At 31.3% G+C, this 12315-nt stretch overlaps 1 protein-coding gene across 11 annotated transcripts in view; it reads left to right on the top strand.

Annotated features, from left to right (window-relative positions):
• The window catches only part of LOC122520910 (transcription factor 12), a 37154-nt gene that overhangs the window by 15548 nt on the left and 9291 nt on the right, over positions 1 to 12315 (top strand). For all 11 annotated transcript variants that reach the window (XR_006304624.1, XM_043641275.1, XM_043641308.1 and 8 more), the window contains exons 2-5: positions 1866 to 1950; positions 6780 to 6916; positions 9001 to 9297; positions 11811 to 11972. Coding sequence is in view for 10 of the 11 variants with exons in the window: in XM_043641275.1 (XP_043497210.1) it covers positions 1866 to 1950; positions 6780 to 6916; positions 9001 to 9297; positions 11811 to 11972 (681 nt within the window). In the remaining variant the exon portion in view is untranslated. The remainder of the gene's footprint in view (positions 1 to 1865; positions 1951 to 6779; positions 6917 to 9000; positions 9298 to 11810; positions 11973 to 12315) is intronic.

The following is a 12315-nucleotide window of genomic DNA, read 5'->3' as shown; positions in this document are numbered from 1 at the left end:
AAACTAGAACGCAATAAAGAATTACTGTATAAGTTCAAACGAAAGAACTAGATAGAAATAATTATAAAAAGTGTGAACGGCGAAGTCATTGAAAAACAAATTAGATACTGTGATTGAAAAGGATAAAATATGCTAATCATGTAAAAATAAAAGTAAAATGTTATAGAGAGAAAAACTATCAGATATTAAATTCTATATAAACTTAAACATAAGTATTGAAGTATTACATGAAGTAATAGAGTCGTGGTAAGACGACAAAAAATACTTGAAAATCAATTAAATTACTCAGAAATTGAACTTGCAGAGTAACGCTTTATTGCATTCTAGATAGGCTTCTGTCTTTTCTTTCAGTTCTTGGTAGTGTTTTCTAATCTTACAATTATACTTCTAATCCATTAACCAGCATAATGATAATTTTTTCAATAGAAAAATTAATAATTTAATAAAATTTTGTCATTTAAGTAGATTGTTAAACTTTATTTATTTCTTTAGTTTTTACATTAATAGTTAAATGCATTACTTTTCTTAGAGACTTCTCTTGCAATTACAATATCTTATTTTTATGTATAAATTTAATTTCTGAGCTATCATTTTAGTTAATTCTTTCATATGTAGTTAGATAACTCATTCACATTTTTCATATTTTCATTGTACTATCATATCTTAATATTTTTACCTTTTAAATGAGGATGAATAGTGATTGTTTTTTTTTTTTAAATAATTGTTTATATTGAAGGGTTTGTATTTGGGATCTTTATTCTTTACTAATCACGTAAAGCACAAATTATTACTTTACAAATTTGCTGTTATTACATTATTAAAAATTTTCTTTTTTGATAAATTAGTAACCCATTTAATTTACTTTATGCAAAAAACTATTACAAGTTGAACCTTACGACATTCTGAGGTTTAATTTTCATTCGAAATTATTTTTTTTCTTTTTTTGGGTACATTGTACTAAATATTCAAAAAGTAGTGTCTCAACATACGGTGTTACAAACGATTCTAAATCGTTTAAGACGACTTCAACATGTATCTGTACATCACCGGACAATTTGTGGTAATTCATTTAATAAGTAAAAAAATGATTTAGTTAAAATAATTGTATGCTTAGATTAATTTGTCATGTAAAGTTGCATTGTTTTTATCAAGAAAAGAAAAATTACTTGGTCCATCCAGAAAAGTATTTTTTTTTTTCATCTTACATCACAAACGTAACAACTATATCGTGAATTAATAAATAATTGAAATTAAAATCCAAATAATTAATCTCGGGTATTTCTTTAACGAAGTTAAATCTAATCGATGAAGCAAAATATCGATTTTATTCATTTTACGATTGCGCAATCGTTCCCGTAGTACTTATAAATGAGTTTACGTTAAATTGAAGCTCGGTTGATTTCTTCTTACACGCGTCGTACGTTCTTGTTTATAGCGTTGAATTAATCGCTATTCTTGCCAGAAGCCGCTGTGTCGCAATAACTAGATTGCTCATCCTAAGATGGATGAGCAGATATATAAAAGCGTTGTTTTAACCGAAAGCACAATCGACATTTCCTTCTTTCTTTCTTCGTTAACGATAGACCGTCAAAGTTTTTCCATTGGACTTATCGTATAACCGTAAAAATTAATCCATTTCGAAAATAGCGTAAGTAAAAATTTAGACAAAAAATCAGTTTACGATATTTATTGTTTGAAACAGGTTATATTTTTATTTATAAAAAGTAAAAAGTATTAAAAAAGAATAATAACAAATTGGCTTGCACTGCTATCAAAATTTATAAGAAATCTGTTTTTGTTGTTGTGTTTTATCTATTCCAGAGAAGAAAATTATTAAAAATTACTTTTAACTATTTTTTTTACAGTATGGTTCGGACGAATTCGGACAAGACTCTCCGAGATATACCTCGCCAAAAGCTGCGGCCCTCTATGCGGATCCATATTATATCGGTGAGTTAAAGATGACTTTTTCATTATTATACGTATTTTATATGCGACCGATACACATATTACCGATTCACGTATAAACGTAAATACGTATATGTGTCTAGGTATCTTTATATTAGTTCGAAATCGCATAACGATTCTAATGGACGATAAAGCGACTTTACGAGCACGGTAATATTCGGCTGTTTAACGCTCGATCGTAAAATTCGGTGCTCTGTCTGTCGCGCGCAAAAACAATAACAATCTTGTTATTTGCTCGTGCTCAACGTTCGAATGTCGAAGCTCTCTCGTTCCAAAGATTTACGAATATCCGTTTCCTGATAAAAAAAAAAGGAATTAAAAACAAAAAATAAAAGAATATTCCTGCGTATGAAATATTTTAATAACCGTACATATATACAGGGTATTTCAAAATAATTGTTCAATTAATGTTCTAATGTTATAGAAGAGGACTTATACTTAAATATCTTTTTGCAATAAACTAAACCGGAAACCTTTTGTAATACGGAAACGCCTCCGTATCGAGATAATACGACATGAAAGAAATGAGGACATGAAATAATATCAAACGTGAATAATAAATCTCTTTTTCAATTCTAATGGCTACAAATTAGTGAATTATTTTGTGGAAATAATAGAAAAAAAATTATAAAAATTGTCAAAAATTGCAGTCACCACACTGTTGACATCCAAAAAATAACGTTTTATGACTGCACATAGAATTTTTCGAAATATCTGTGGTCGGTTATGAAAATCATCAAAGATTAAAATAATATTAGCTATTAACTTTTTTTTTTATTGATATGTATCTCATAAATGATTAATTTAATATAACTCCAAATATAAAAATCAATTGTTATATCTAGGAAACGCGGAGATCAAGTTATAGAGTCTGTCTACTCAATCAAACGATTTTGAAAATGTTCATTTAAATAATTTCGGCAATTTAATCCAAAATGTGCTGGTGCTCAAGTTGAAAGATCAATGAAAAGTTTCGGCTTTTATCATATTATATCGATACGGAAGCATTTCCGAATACTACTTTGTTTGAAAAAAGTATTTAATTACACGTCTTTCATCGTATTTTATTGAATATTTAGACAAAATAAGGAAGAACTAAAACAGTGGTTAGTTGCCACACATTTTCTTAAATCGTGTAATTAAACTGGACATAGCTCTCATTTCTTTCTTTACATTGATTTTCACGCGATATTTAGAATTTAACACAGCAGCTACCGAAACCCAATTTCGCACAATTATGTAGTCGCAAATGGAATAAAGATTAGGAAAATTATGTAATATTTCGCAGCGTCCTTGTGAGAAAGTCGCGACTCATACTTTGGGAACCACTAACAACTATAAGATTTGTTAAAAAATTGGTAGCGTGAAATATTTCGAGTTGGTAACAATGTACTTGCGATTCTTTTGTTTTAGTTAGTTGTGTGAAAAAGGTGAATATTAGCAGTTAAAAGAATAACATGTAGTGAGTGAGTGCAAAGATGTTAAGAAAATATTGTTTTATTTCGGTTAAGCTTAAATGATTAAATATTATAAGAGGATAACGGTATGTATATTAAATAATGGTATTAAAGCATAATAAATATCATATGAGTAATGATCGAGCACATATTACTGGTTTCGCTAAGTTTAACATTTTGAAAAGTAGTAATAGTTATTCTGAAACACCTAGTATATACGCGTATGTTGTCTGTATTTCATTCTTTCGTCTGATATCGAAATGATTCAATCGATAAATAATGGTACGATACGGTATTAAAAAAAGAGATATTAGTTTATTAAGCTTAATCTTTTTCAGATATATACGTATGATTCATCAATCTAAATTGTGATAAATCAATTATATTTATGATTTATCTTTTTAAAACATTTGTTTAGTTTAAAAAAAGAAAAACAACAAAAATGTTACGTCCTCTTTGTAAGGTGATTTAATATGGTCTGTTTTTAGTCAAATTATAAAATTTTGAACAGGAATTGACCTAGAACGTTAAGTCGATACAGAGCGACGGGTCAGAAGACAGATCGATAGGGTAGAATGAAAAAAAATGTGATAGGAAAGTAGTCTGAAAATTAAACGAACCTGAAGACAAAGTATTAAAAATAAAGAATCCAAGTTACTTTCCTTTTTGCAAGTAGTGTATTGATTTAAGATAGGTTTCATTGCGATTATAGGTGAACAATGTTCAGTAAAAGTTATAAAAGTATCCAAAGTGTTCTAACTAAATTGCAGATTTATTGATTTCCAGGTATAGACTTAGTAGTTTAGTATCATTTTTATAAAATATGAAATACAAACTTATATTAACTAATCAACAGTTTTACAAGCTGTGGAATATATTCTTATTAATTTATACTGGTTTCATAGAATGTGTAGAATGTAAATTTATTAATTAATTTATTCTTGAATTTATCGAATGACGAGTACAGTATAGACTTTTCTGTGTAAGATATTCAAGAAACGTCTTATTCTTTATCGTTTATGCTATTTTTGGAAATTTGAAAAATTAAGAGGATACCTGAGAAATAGAGATTTTTTCTTTTACTAGGTATACGCAAGGGTAAGCTGTCTTATTAGATATGAATACATCTGGAAAACATAAAACCTTTGTTTGTGTTTATTGTAGATATAACTTTCCCTATGTTATAGCGAAGGAGTGAGTGAGATAGCATGACAAAGAGGAAAAATAAGAAAAATAAAAGTTATAAAGATTGGGAATGATGGGCAACGGGAGATAGTAAAAAATGAGTTAGTTAGCGAGTTAGTAAGTTAGTAAGAGATTAAGTACCAAGATTTGATAAAAAATCAGAAGAGAGTCCTTGCTAAAATATCGTGAAATACATATTATTTGAATAAATTAGTATTGAACATTAGAACTTTAGATTATTTATGTTTAATAGAAACTACTTTCTTATAAATTACTATGTGTAGGATTATGAACTTTCGCTATCCTTACAATTCGTTGATTTATTTTAGGTACATTTAATTCATTATATAAGGATTTTCTGAAAATAAAAAAATTTACTTCCTCTCCTGGTTAAAGATATTAACACCTCTAATTCTCTAATTGATTTAAAGTGTTTCAGAAGATTTTTATTATTTTACGAAACTAGGCTCGGCGGACGTAAAGTTACGAGAATTTAAAAAAATACATTTTTATGAACAAAGATAAAAAAAGGAAATCTTCTAAATTATTTATATTTCCAAGAATATTTAGTGAGCACACAAATGGCATAAGATTTGAAGATTAAAATGCAGGATATTTACAACTGCGCGATAGGATAGCGATCGTTTGATAAATACTGAAAAAGGTACGAGTTACGTTCTAAGTTGGTTCTTAGAATCTATTGTACATTGTTAATAATATTGCCAGGTTAAATACAAAATTATATATGAGCTTGTACGTATTTGGTCGCGGTCAGTAAAATATTATATTGAATTTAATGTACGTTTACGCACTACAAGGAACTTTCTTGAAAATTAGACAGTGGCGAATGTAGCTTTCAAGAAGCCAGAAACGACCACCTGTGTATAAATCCACCAGTGAGACCAGACATAATTTGACGTTCTTATGACGTAGTTCTTCCTCAGGATGAATAGAGAGACTCAAATTCGTTGCATGTTTTATTTAATCATTTAATTCAATTGATTGAATTTATCATTATATATACTAACGTTATTAAAGAATTCTTTAAACATTCTTTTTATATGGCATTCTAATAATAAGGATTGCACCTTTTTTCTTTTTCTTTCATATTAAAAAAGTAGCTTTATTTTTATAATTATTTAGATTATAATTAATTAAACCTTCCTAATTTTTAACGAAAAAATCATAAACATATGGGAGTACGTTTACGAAACGTAATAAAAGAAATAATATATTTTTCATTAAAATCATTGTGTGCCATGTTTGTAATATTAAAAAGAATCGTATAAATAATAGATAGAAAAAAGATATTTTTTATTTGAAAACACCCGGTAGACAGGCCTTCCCAGCGGCTTATAAATGGAAGTCACGAGACAATACGAGAGGCGAAAAGTTTTATCAAGCATCGAATACTGGGTAGTTTGTAGAAACACTCCGAATAGTTTGGCTTAGTTTCGTTTCTCTCATCTTCAGAGCTAGCCCAGAATCTAGAAAAAGAAATTATATCAAAGAAAAAAAGAAAAGTATCAAGAATAATGTTCGCGGACAGCTTATTGTCGTTGTTTCCAACTAAAATAAAAGCTTATACCTTCAGCGGATAATTTTCTTTTATACGAGATATCATAAAGAAATATATCGAGCTTTAGTGAGGTAAGAGGTTTTAAAAATGTATTTGTGTGTGATTGAGATTTACCATTGAGTTAAAATATCTTTTAATACGTTTTCGTTGGCTGTTATGTATACAAGCACGTGTGTGACATCCTTTGGTCATCGAACATGCCACGTGCCACTATTTGTTGTTTCACGCTTTCGAGTGTCGTCCTTGTGAAAATTGCCCCTATCGATTGATTGTAATCTAATTCTGTGGTTATACATAAATTGTATATGTATAGTAATCGTAGCTCTCCGACAAGGAGACAAATAGTATAGATAGCAAACAAATGAACAATGAAATCATTCTGAAAATCAGGTTTATTGTCAAGATAAAAAGAATTTTACAATTATAATAACAAAAATAACAATATTTAACGTAAAAATATTTAGTTTGAATACTAGCTTTTGAGAGAGATCACTGATCCATACTCGTTACGAATCAAAATCATGAGTACTATTCGCTGGTGTTAAGTAAAAAACATAATCGATGAAATATTTGTTTTTTTTTACTTACAGATGGAAATGCAGCGGGTACGGGTCCTGGTGATCCATGGACGGGAGGTGGCGGTGGCGTTCAACCCCCGTATAGCGGATACGCTCCCCCTCACCTGGCTCAACCGGCCTACCCCATGCACCTACCCCATGATCCCATGGTAAGTTTCCTCACATTTTTCCCTCTAGATTTATTCCCTTCTTTTTCTTTATTCGAGAAAGTTTGACAAAGAACAATCGATCATCGACTACTTTGACTTTCCCTTTTTCTACGAACATTTTTCGTCTAACTTTTTTTAACGAATCACGCGAGAAACGAACGAATCACAAGAGAAAAAAATTTAACTTCGAAAAACATCTTACATCAAAAGGTGCATCAACGTACAACGTTTTGTAATTTTTCTGGTAGGATCAGCTAGAGTTAGACGATAAGAAGAAGAAACATAAGTGAAATATAAAAAGATAGGAGGAGGCTTCTTTGAAAGATAACCTTCGAATTGATTCGTTGACTCGACGTAGCGTAAATCAAATCGAGGAGTTTCGAGATCGAGTACCGGTTGAGAGGCACTGTTGACAGTGCTCCATGTACGCGGAGTAACGTCAAATGAGTCATTGGATGCTATATATAGAATCGCCCTCCCGCTACTTCGTGTTTCTAGTCAAGTGCAGCCTTCGTTTGATTTACGTTGTCCATGGTTACCACGAAATTCTCCTCTTCGTGGCATCCTGGATACCCTACCATCATCCATCTATCCATCCATCCTCTTCCTCCCACTCGCCCCACTCTCTTCCTTTCCTTCCTTGCACTGTCGATCAATTTATCTATACTTCCATCTGTCCTTCTCTTCAATTTTCTTCAATTCGATTTGAGAGATTATTCTGAAAAAAAACGATCTCGTTAAATTATTTACAAGATTTGCGAATTTTTAGTGTCACAATTCACGGCCAGGCCCCCTCAGGGTAATGGGACTTATTTTAGCCTGTTTTTTGTTACGAAGTAAGTACACCTCTTTTATTGTAGACGTCCTTGAGATTGATTTAGCACCGAAATGACGGAAAAAGAAATAAAAAATTTAAGAAAATTTATGGAAGTATTAGAATTCGAAATAGATACTAAACAAAAATAAATTTATAGATTTTATGAAAACATGAGATTAATGAATAGGATTCTAATAAAAATATAAAAAAAAAATACGTAAGTAATAGAATTAGAATAAAGTAATTAGATGTCTTCACCTATATTGTACAAATTTAAGTACTCACCGGTAATGATCTGAATAGAAAAAGGAACAAAACAGTTTCAGGTTTTTACACTATCTTATTTTTGTTTTTGTTATCTTCATAAAATATTTCATGAATTTTCGGTACGAAGAAAATAGAAGGCACCATAATACAGTCAAGTACTATCGTGACTCGATCTACAATTCGAACTTTTCGTAGGCGTCCGAACTCTTAATTTGTTGATAAATATGTGCCTTTCTACGCCCTCGACGGTGCTTAAAATTAGACGTTTTACGAGCAATTTCAGTAGGTGCAAGAGAGCGCTATCCCGCTAGGCGTATCCGATATCAAAGCTGATGTTTTAAGTTTAAAGCGAAGTAATATAAGAGGAAAAAAGAGTCTGTTGAAAAGGAAAGATTTTATTTTATTAAAAAATGAGGAACGATTATACCATGTATGTATACATGTAACGAAATATTACTATTTATATTTCGTCACCTTTACTAATGATTTAAATTGGCTGCTGTCTTACAGTTAAGACGCGCAGGCGTATTAGACTTAGGAAGATTCGGGAACGTTAATAACGGGACAAAAGATATAGAAACGTTTAGGAGTTTGTTAAGCAGAGACGGTTAGAGTTCAAATTGCGAAGCCAATAATAAGCCAATAAAATAAGAATGAATATTAGCTGTAAATGTTGTTTCTCTTATTTGCAGGTAATGCAACTAATGTACATAGTGTAGTTTTAAGTGTAATTTGTATTTGTACAATGTAAAGCAATGCAGATAATGTAGTTAAGTGTAAATAATATTATTAAAATAATCGAAAGAGACTTATTTGCAGAAACTCAAGGCAGTTATATTTCCAAGATATAATCCTTATAAGAACTGTATAGAATATACCTTATATACATAAAAATTTGTAATAAAGTAAAACATTTTTTTTTCTTGTTTTTTTTTTTTTTTTTTGTTAATTTGTGTCTTTTTCATTTTATTTGTTCTTCTAACATCGGTAATGTTTGCAGGCATATTCATCGATGTCACCGAACGGCGAACCAGCAGCGCCAATCCTTGGTTCGGCTGTAACCAGTGCAGCTTCTCTTCCGCCGATGTCGACATTCCGGGGTAGCGCGGCTGTTGCGGTAGCAGCAGCGGCGAACAGTGGCACTGGAGCACCTTCTCCAGCATCTTTGCAATATAGTCATAGTCCTGGTGCACCAACCACTGCACCATCGGCGCCAAATGCCGCACCCACCAACAATCAACAACCACCTACGGGGGATACTCTTGGCAAGACTCTTGCCTCTGTAGTGAGCACAAGAGTACGTTTTCTTTTTTTCTTTTCTTCTTTTTTGTAGTCACGTGTTTTTAATCAAATGATATCGTACATAAATATTAAATATATTTAGATTTTCTTGATATTTTTTCACGATAAACTTCATCTAAATCGTAAAGATTGTTGAATGAATCATATTTGATCTATATACTGGCATAAACGAGTTAACGTTATATAGTCCAGTCAACGAGGGCCGTTTGCTACGATCTCAGGAAAGAAGGTGGAAACTTGATATAAGGGTAAATAGACGATAAATTTTTTTGATCTGAGTGGTGCCGTTTTTGAGAAAAAGGGTAAAAAAGGATAAAAATTGGTAAAAAATGGCTTTATCTTAGAATCTAGGCATTTAATCGAAAAACGTTTCAAACAAAAGTTGTAGAGAATTAAAATATACATAAAAAATGTTCTATGAGTTATCTTCGTATTTTCAAAAATAAGCGAATAAAATTGGATTGAAGATGGGAAAAAAATTGTAAGAGTGGGAGAAAGCAAGCTTATCCCTCCGTCGCGTTTTACACGCGAGCGAGCTAGTATGCGTGCGAGCGTCAGTGTGCACTAATACACAAACGAAGGATCTTCGGCAATCTTCGGGACTCTCGGTCTTGAATGAAAGTGCGAGTGAGAGAACAAACCAATATTTCTCTCTTTTTATTTATCATGCGATAACGAGTATTATTGTCCTTAGCCATCGATTGTTGAGCGTTCTGATATTTCTCTTTTTATATTTTTTCTTTCGGTAGCAAGAATTTTATGTCTTGGCCATCGAGCGTCGAGCGTTTTGTATACGAGTGCGAGTGAGAAAATAGAAAAACTTATAAAAAAAAATAATTCCCCCACAAAGAATCGAACGTTAAATACCCAGCGCGAGAAGCGAAGACGTTACTACTTAGGCTAACGCACCACTTGATAATAGCTCAATTTATTTCATACAATTCTTAAGACTTCGAAGATGAATCAGAATGGATTACTGTTTTCTTATAAGATAATAAAAATGAATTAAAATTATGTATAGACAAAAAATAAATTCCACGTTTTTAGAATATCCTTTCATATATATCTTGAATTAATTTTATGTGTGGTTATAAAATTCTTCTTTTTCAAATATGTATTTAATTTGATAAACTAATAAATTTTTACGAGACAAAAAGTCAGTAATTTAAAATTTTATAAAATACATAATTTAATAGGAAAAATATTTAAATTTTAAATTTCGTCTTAAAGAGAATACGTATTCAATTTGATATACAAATAAATTTTTGTGAGGCAAAGAATTTATATCAATTAATTATTCTAATTAATGTTATGGCGAGACACAAAATTAATTCATTATTTTTACTCTCAACTAAATAATAATAGTTTTTGTTAAAATGAATTATTTTTTTTTTACTCAAGGTTCATTATTTTTGACAATAAATAAAGAAACGGCGTGCCATAAGCATCAAGATTCGATTTAAAAATGCCGCGCTTTTACGCCGATATATATAGATATACAAAACGCTCGACGCTCGATGGCCAAGACGTAAAATTCTGGCTACCATTGAAAAAATAGAAAGAGAGAAATATCGGTTTTCTTTCTCACTCGCACTCGTATACAAAACGCTCGACGCTCGATGGCCAAGACATAAAATTCTTGCTACCGAAAGAAAAAATATAAAAAGAGAAATATCAGAACGCTCAACAATCGATGGCTAAGGACAATAATACTCGTTATCGCATGATAAATAAAAAGAGAGAAATATTGGTTTGTTCTCTCACTCGCACTTTCATTCAAGACCGAGAGTCCCGAAGATTGCCGAAGATCCTTCGTTTGTGTATTAGTGCACACTGACGCTCGCACGCATACTAGCTCGCTCGCGTGTAAAACGCGACGGAGGGATAAGCTTGCTTTCTCCCACTCTTACAATTTTTTTCCCATCTTCAATCCAATTTTATTCGCTTATTTTTGAAAATACGAAGATAACTCATAGAACATTTTTTTAGTATTTTTCAATTCTCTACAACTTTTGTTTGAAACTTTTTTCGATTAAATGCCTAGATTCTAAGATAAAGCCATTTTTACCCTTTTTTACCCTTTTTCTCAAAAACGGCACTTTCCACCTCAAAAAAATTAGCACCATTCGATTCAGCGTCGTCTATTTACCCTTATATCAAGTTTCCACCTTCTTTCCTAAGATCGCAGCAAACGGCCTTCGTTGACTGGACTAATACGCGGATTTACGACCACGCTTTGTGATAAAAGAATAAATGTGTTGTTTGTTTTTCATACCCACTGTGAGAAAAAAAAAACATTGTCTTTCGATTCCCCTTTTCAACAAATTCTTTTAAATTTATCTCGAGCTCCATGTTTGTAATCCTGTTTATTTTTGTTTATTATTATAGAATGAAATTTTATCAGCAATATGATTCTAAACAGAAACGTGAATCATCATCAAGTAATGAATATGTTAGATAACAGTAACAAAATTAAGTATATATTAAGATGAAATGTTTGTATTACAGATCTATCCCACGGACCAATCAGTATCGAGTTACAGCAGTAACCCATCCACACCAGTCAGTTCGCCACCACCTTTAACGGGATCGGCACCAAATTGGGCACCTGGTGCTGCACCGGTATCGCCACATTTTACGGCAGATCCCAACCGTGGCACTATTCACATGGTACGCACTGAAGCTTTTCGCGAGAAAAAACAAAAGATACTTTTGTCTTTGGTAATCTGTTAAAATTCGCATTTCTTCGAGGAGATAATCTGGTCAAGAGATTTCATTTTTATTATATATTATACTTTTCAATTCCTTTAATATTTATCGACATTCAGGTTTATATTAATATATGACTATGAAATCTTTTCGGAGAATATTTTAAATGCGAGTTTGAACGTAAACACGACTCGTCGTTACCGGTATGCTTAAAAAAAAAAACATTCAAAATACATGCATACATATACAAAGTTCGTATCACATTTTTTTTTGTTTTCTTTTTCTTCACTACGTTAGCACATAA

The sequence above is a fragment of the Polistes fuscatus genome, unplaced genomic scaffold (genome assembly GCF_010416935.1).
Source record: "Polistes fuscatus isolate 324 unplaced genomic scaffold, CU_Pfus_HIC Scaffold1, whole genome shotgun sequence".
NCBI classification, from domain to species: Eukaryota; Metazoa; Arthropoda; class Insecta; order Hymenoptera; family Vespidae; genus Polistes; species Polistes fuscatus.
The sequence above is the reverse complement of the archived record's forward strand: the minus strand, read 5'-3'. Positions and strand labels throughout refer to the sequence as shown.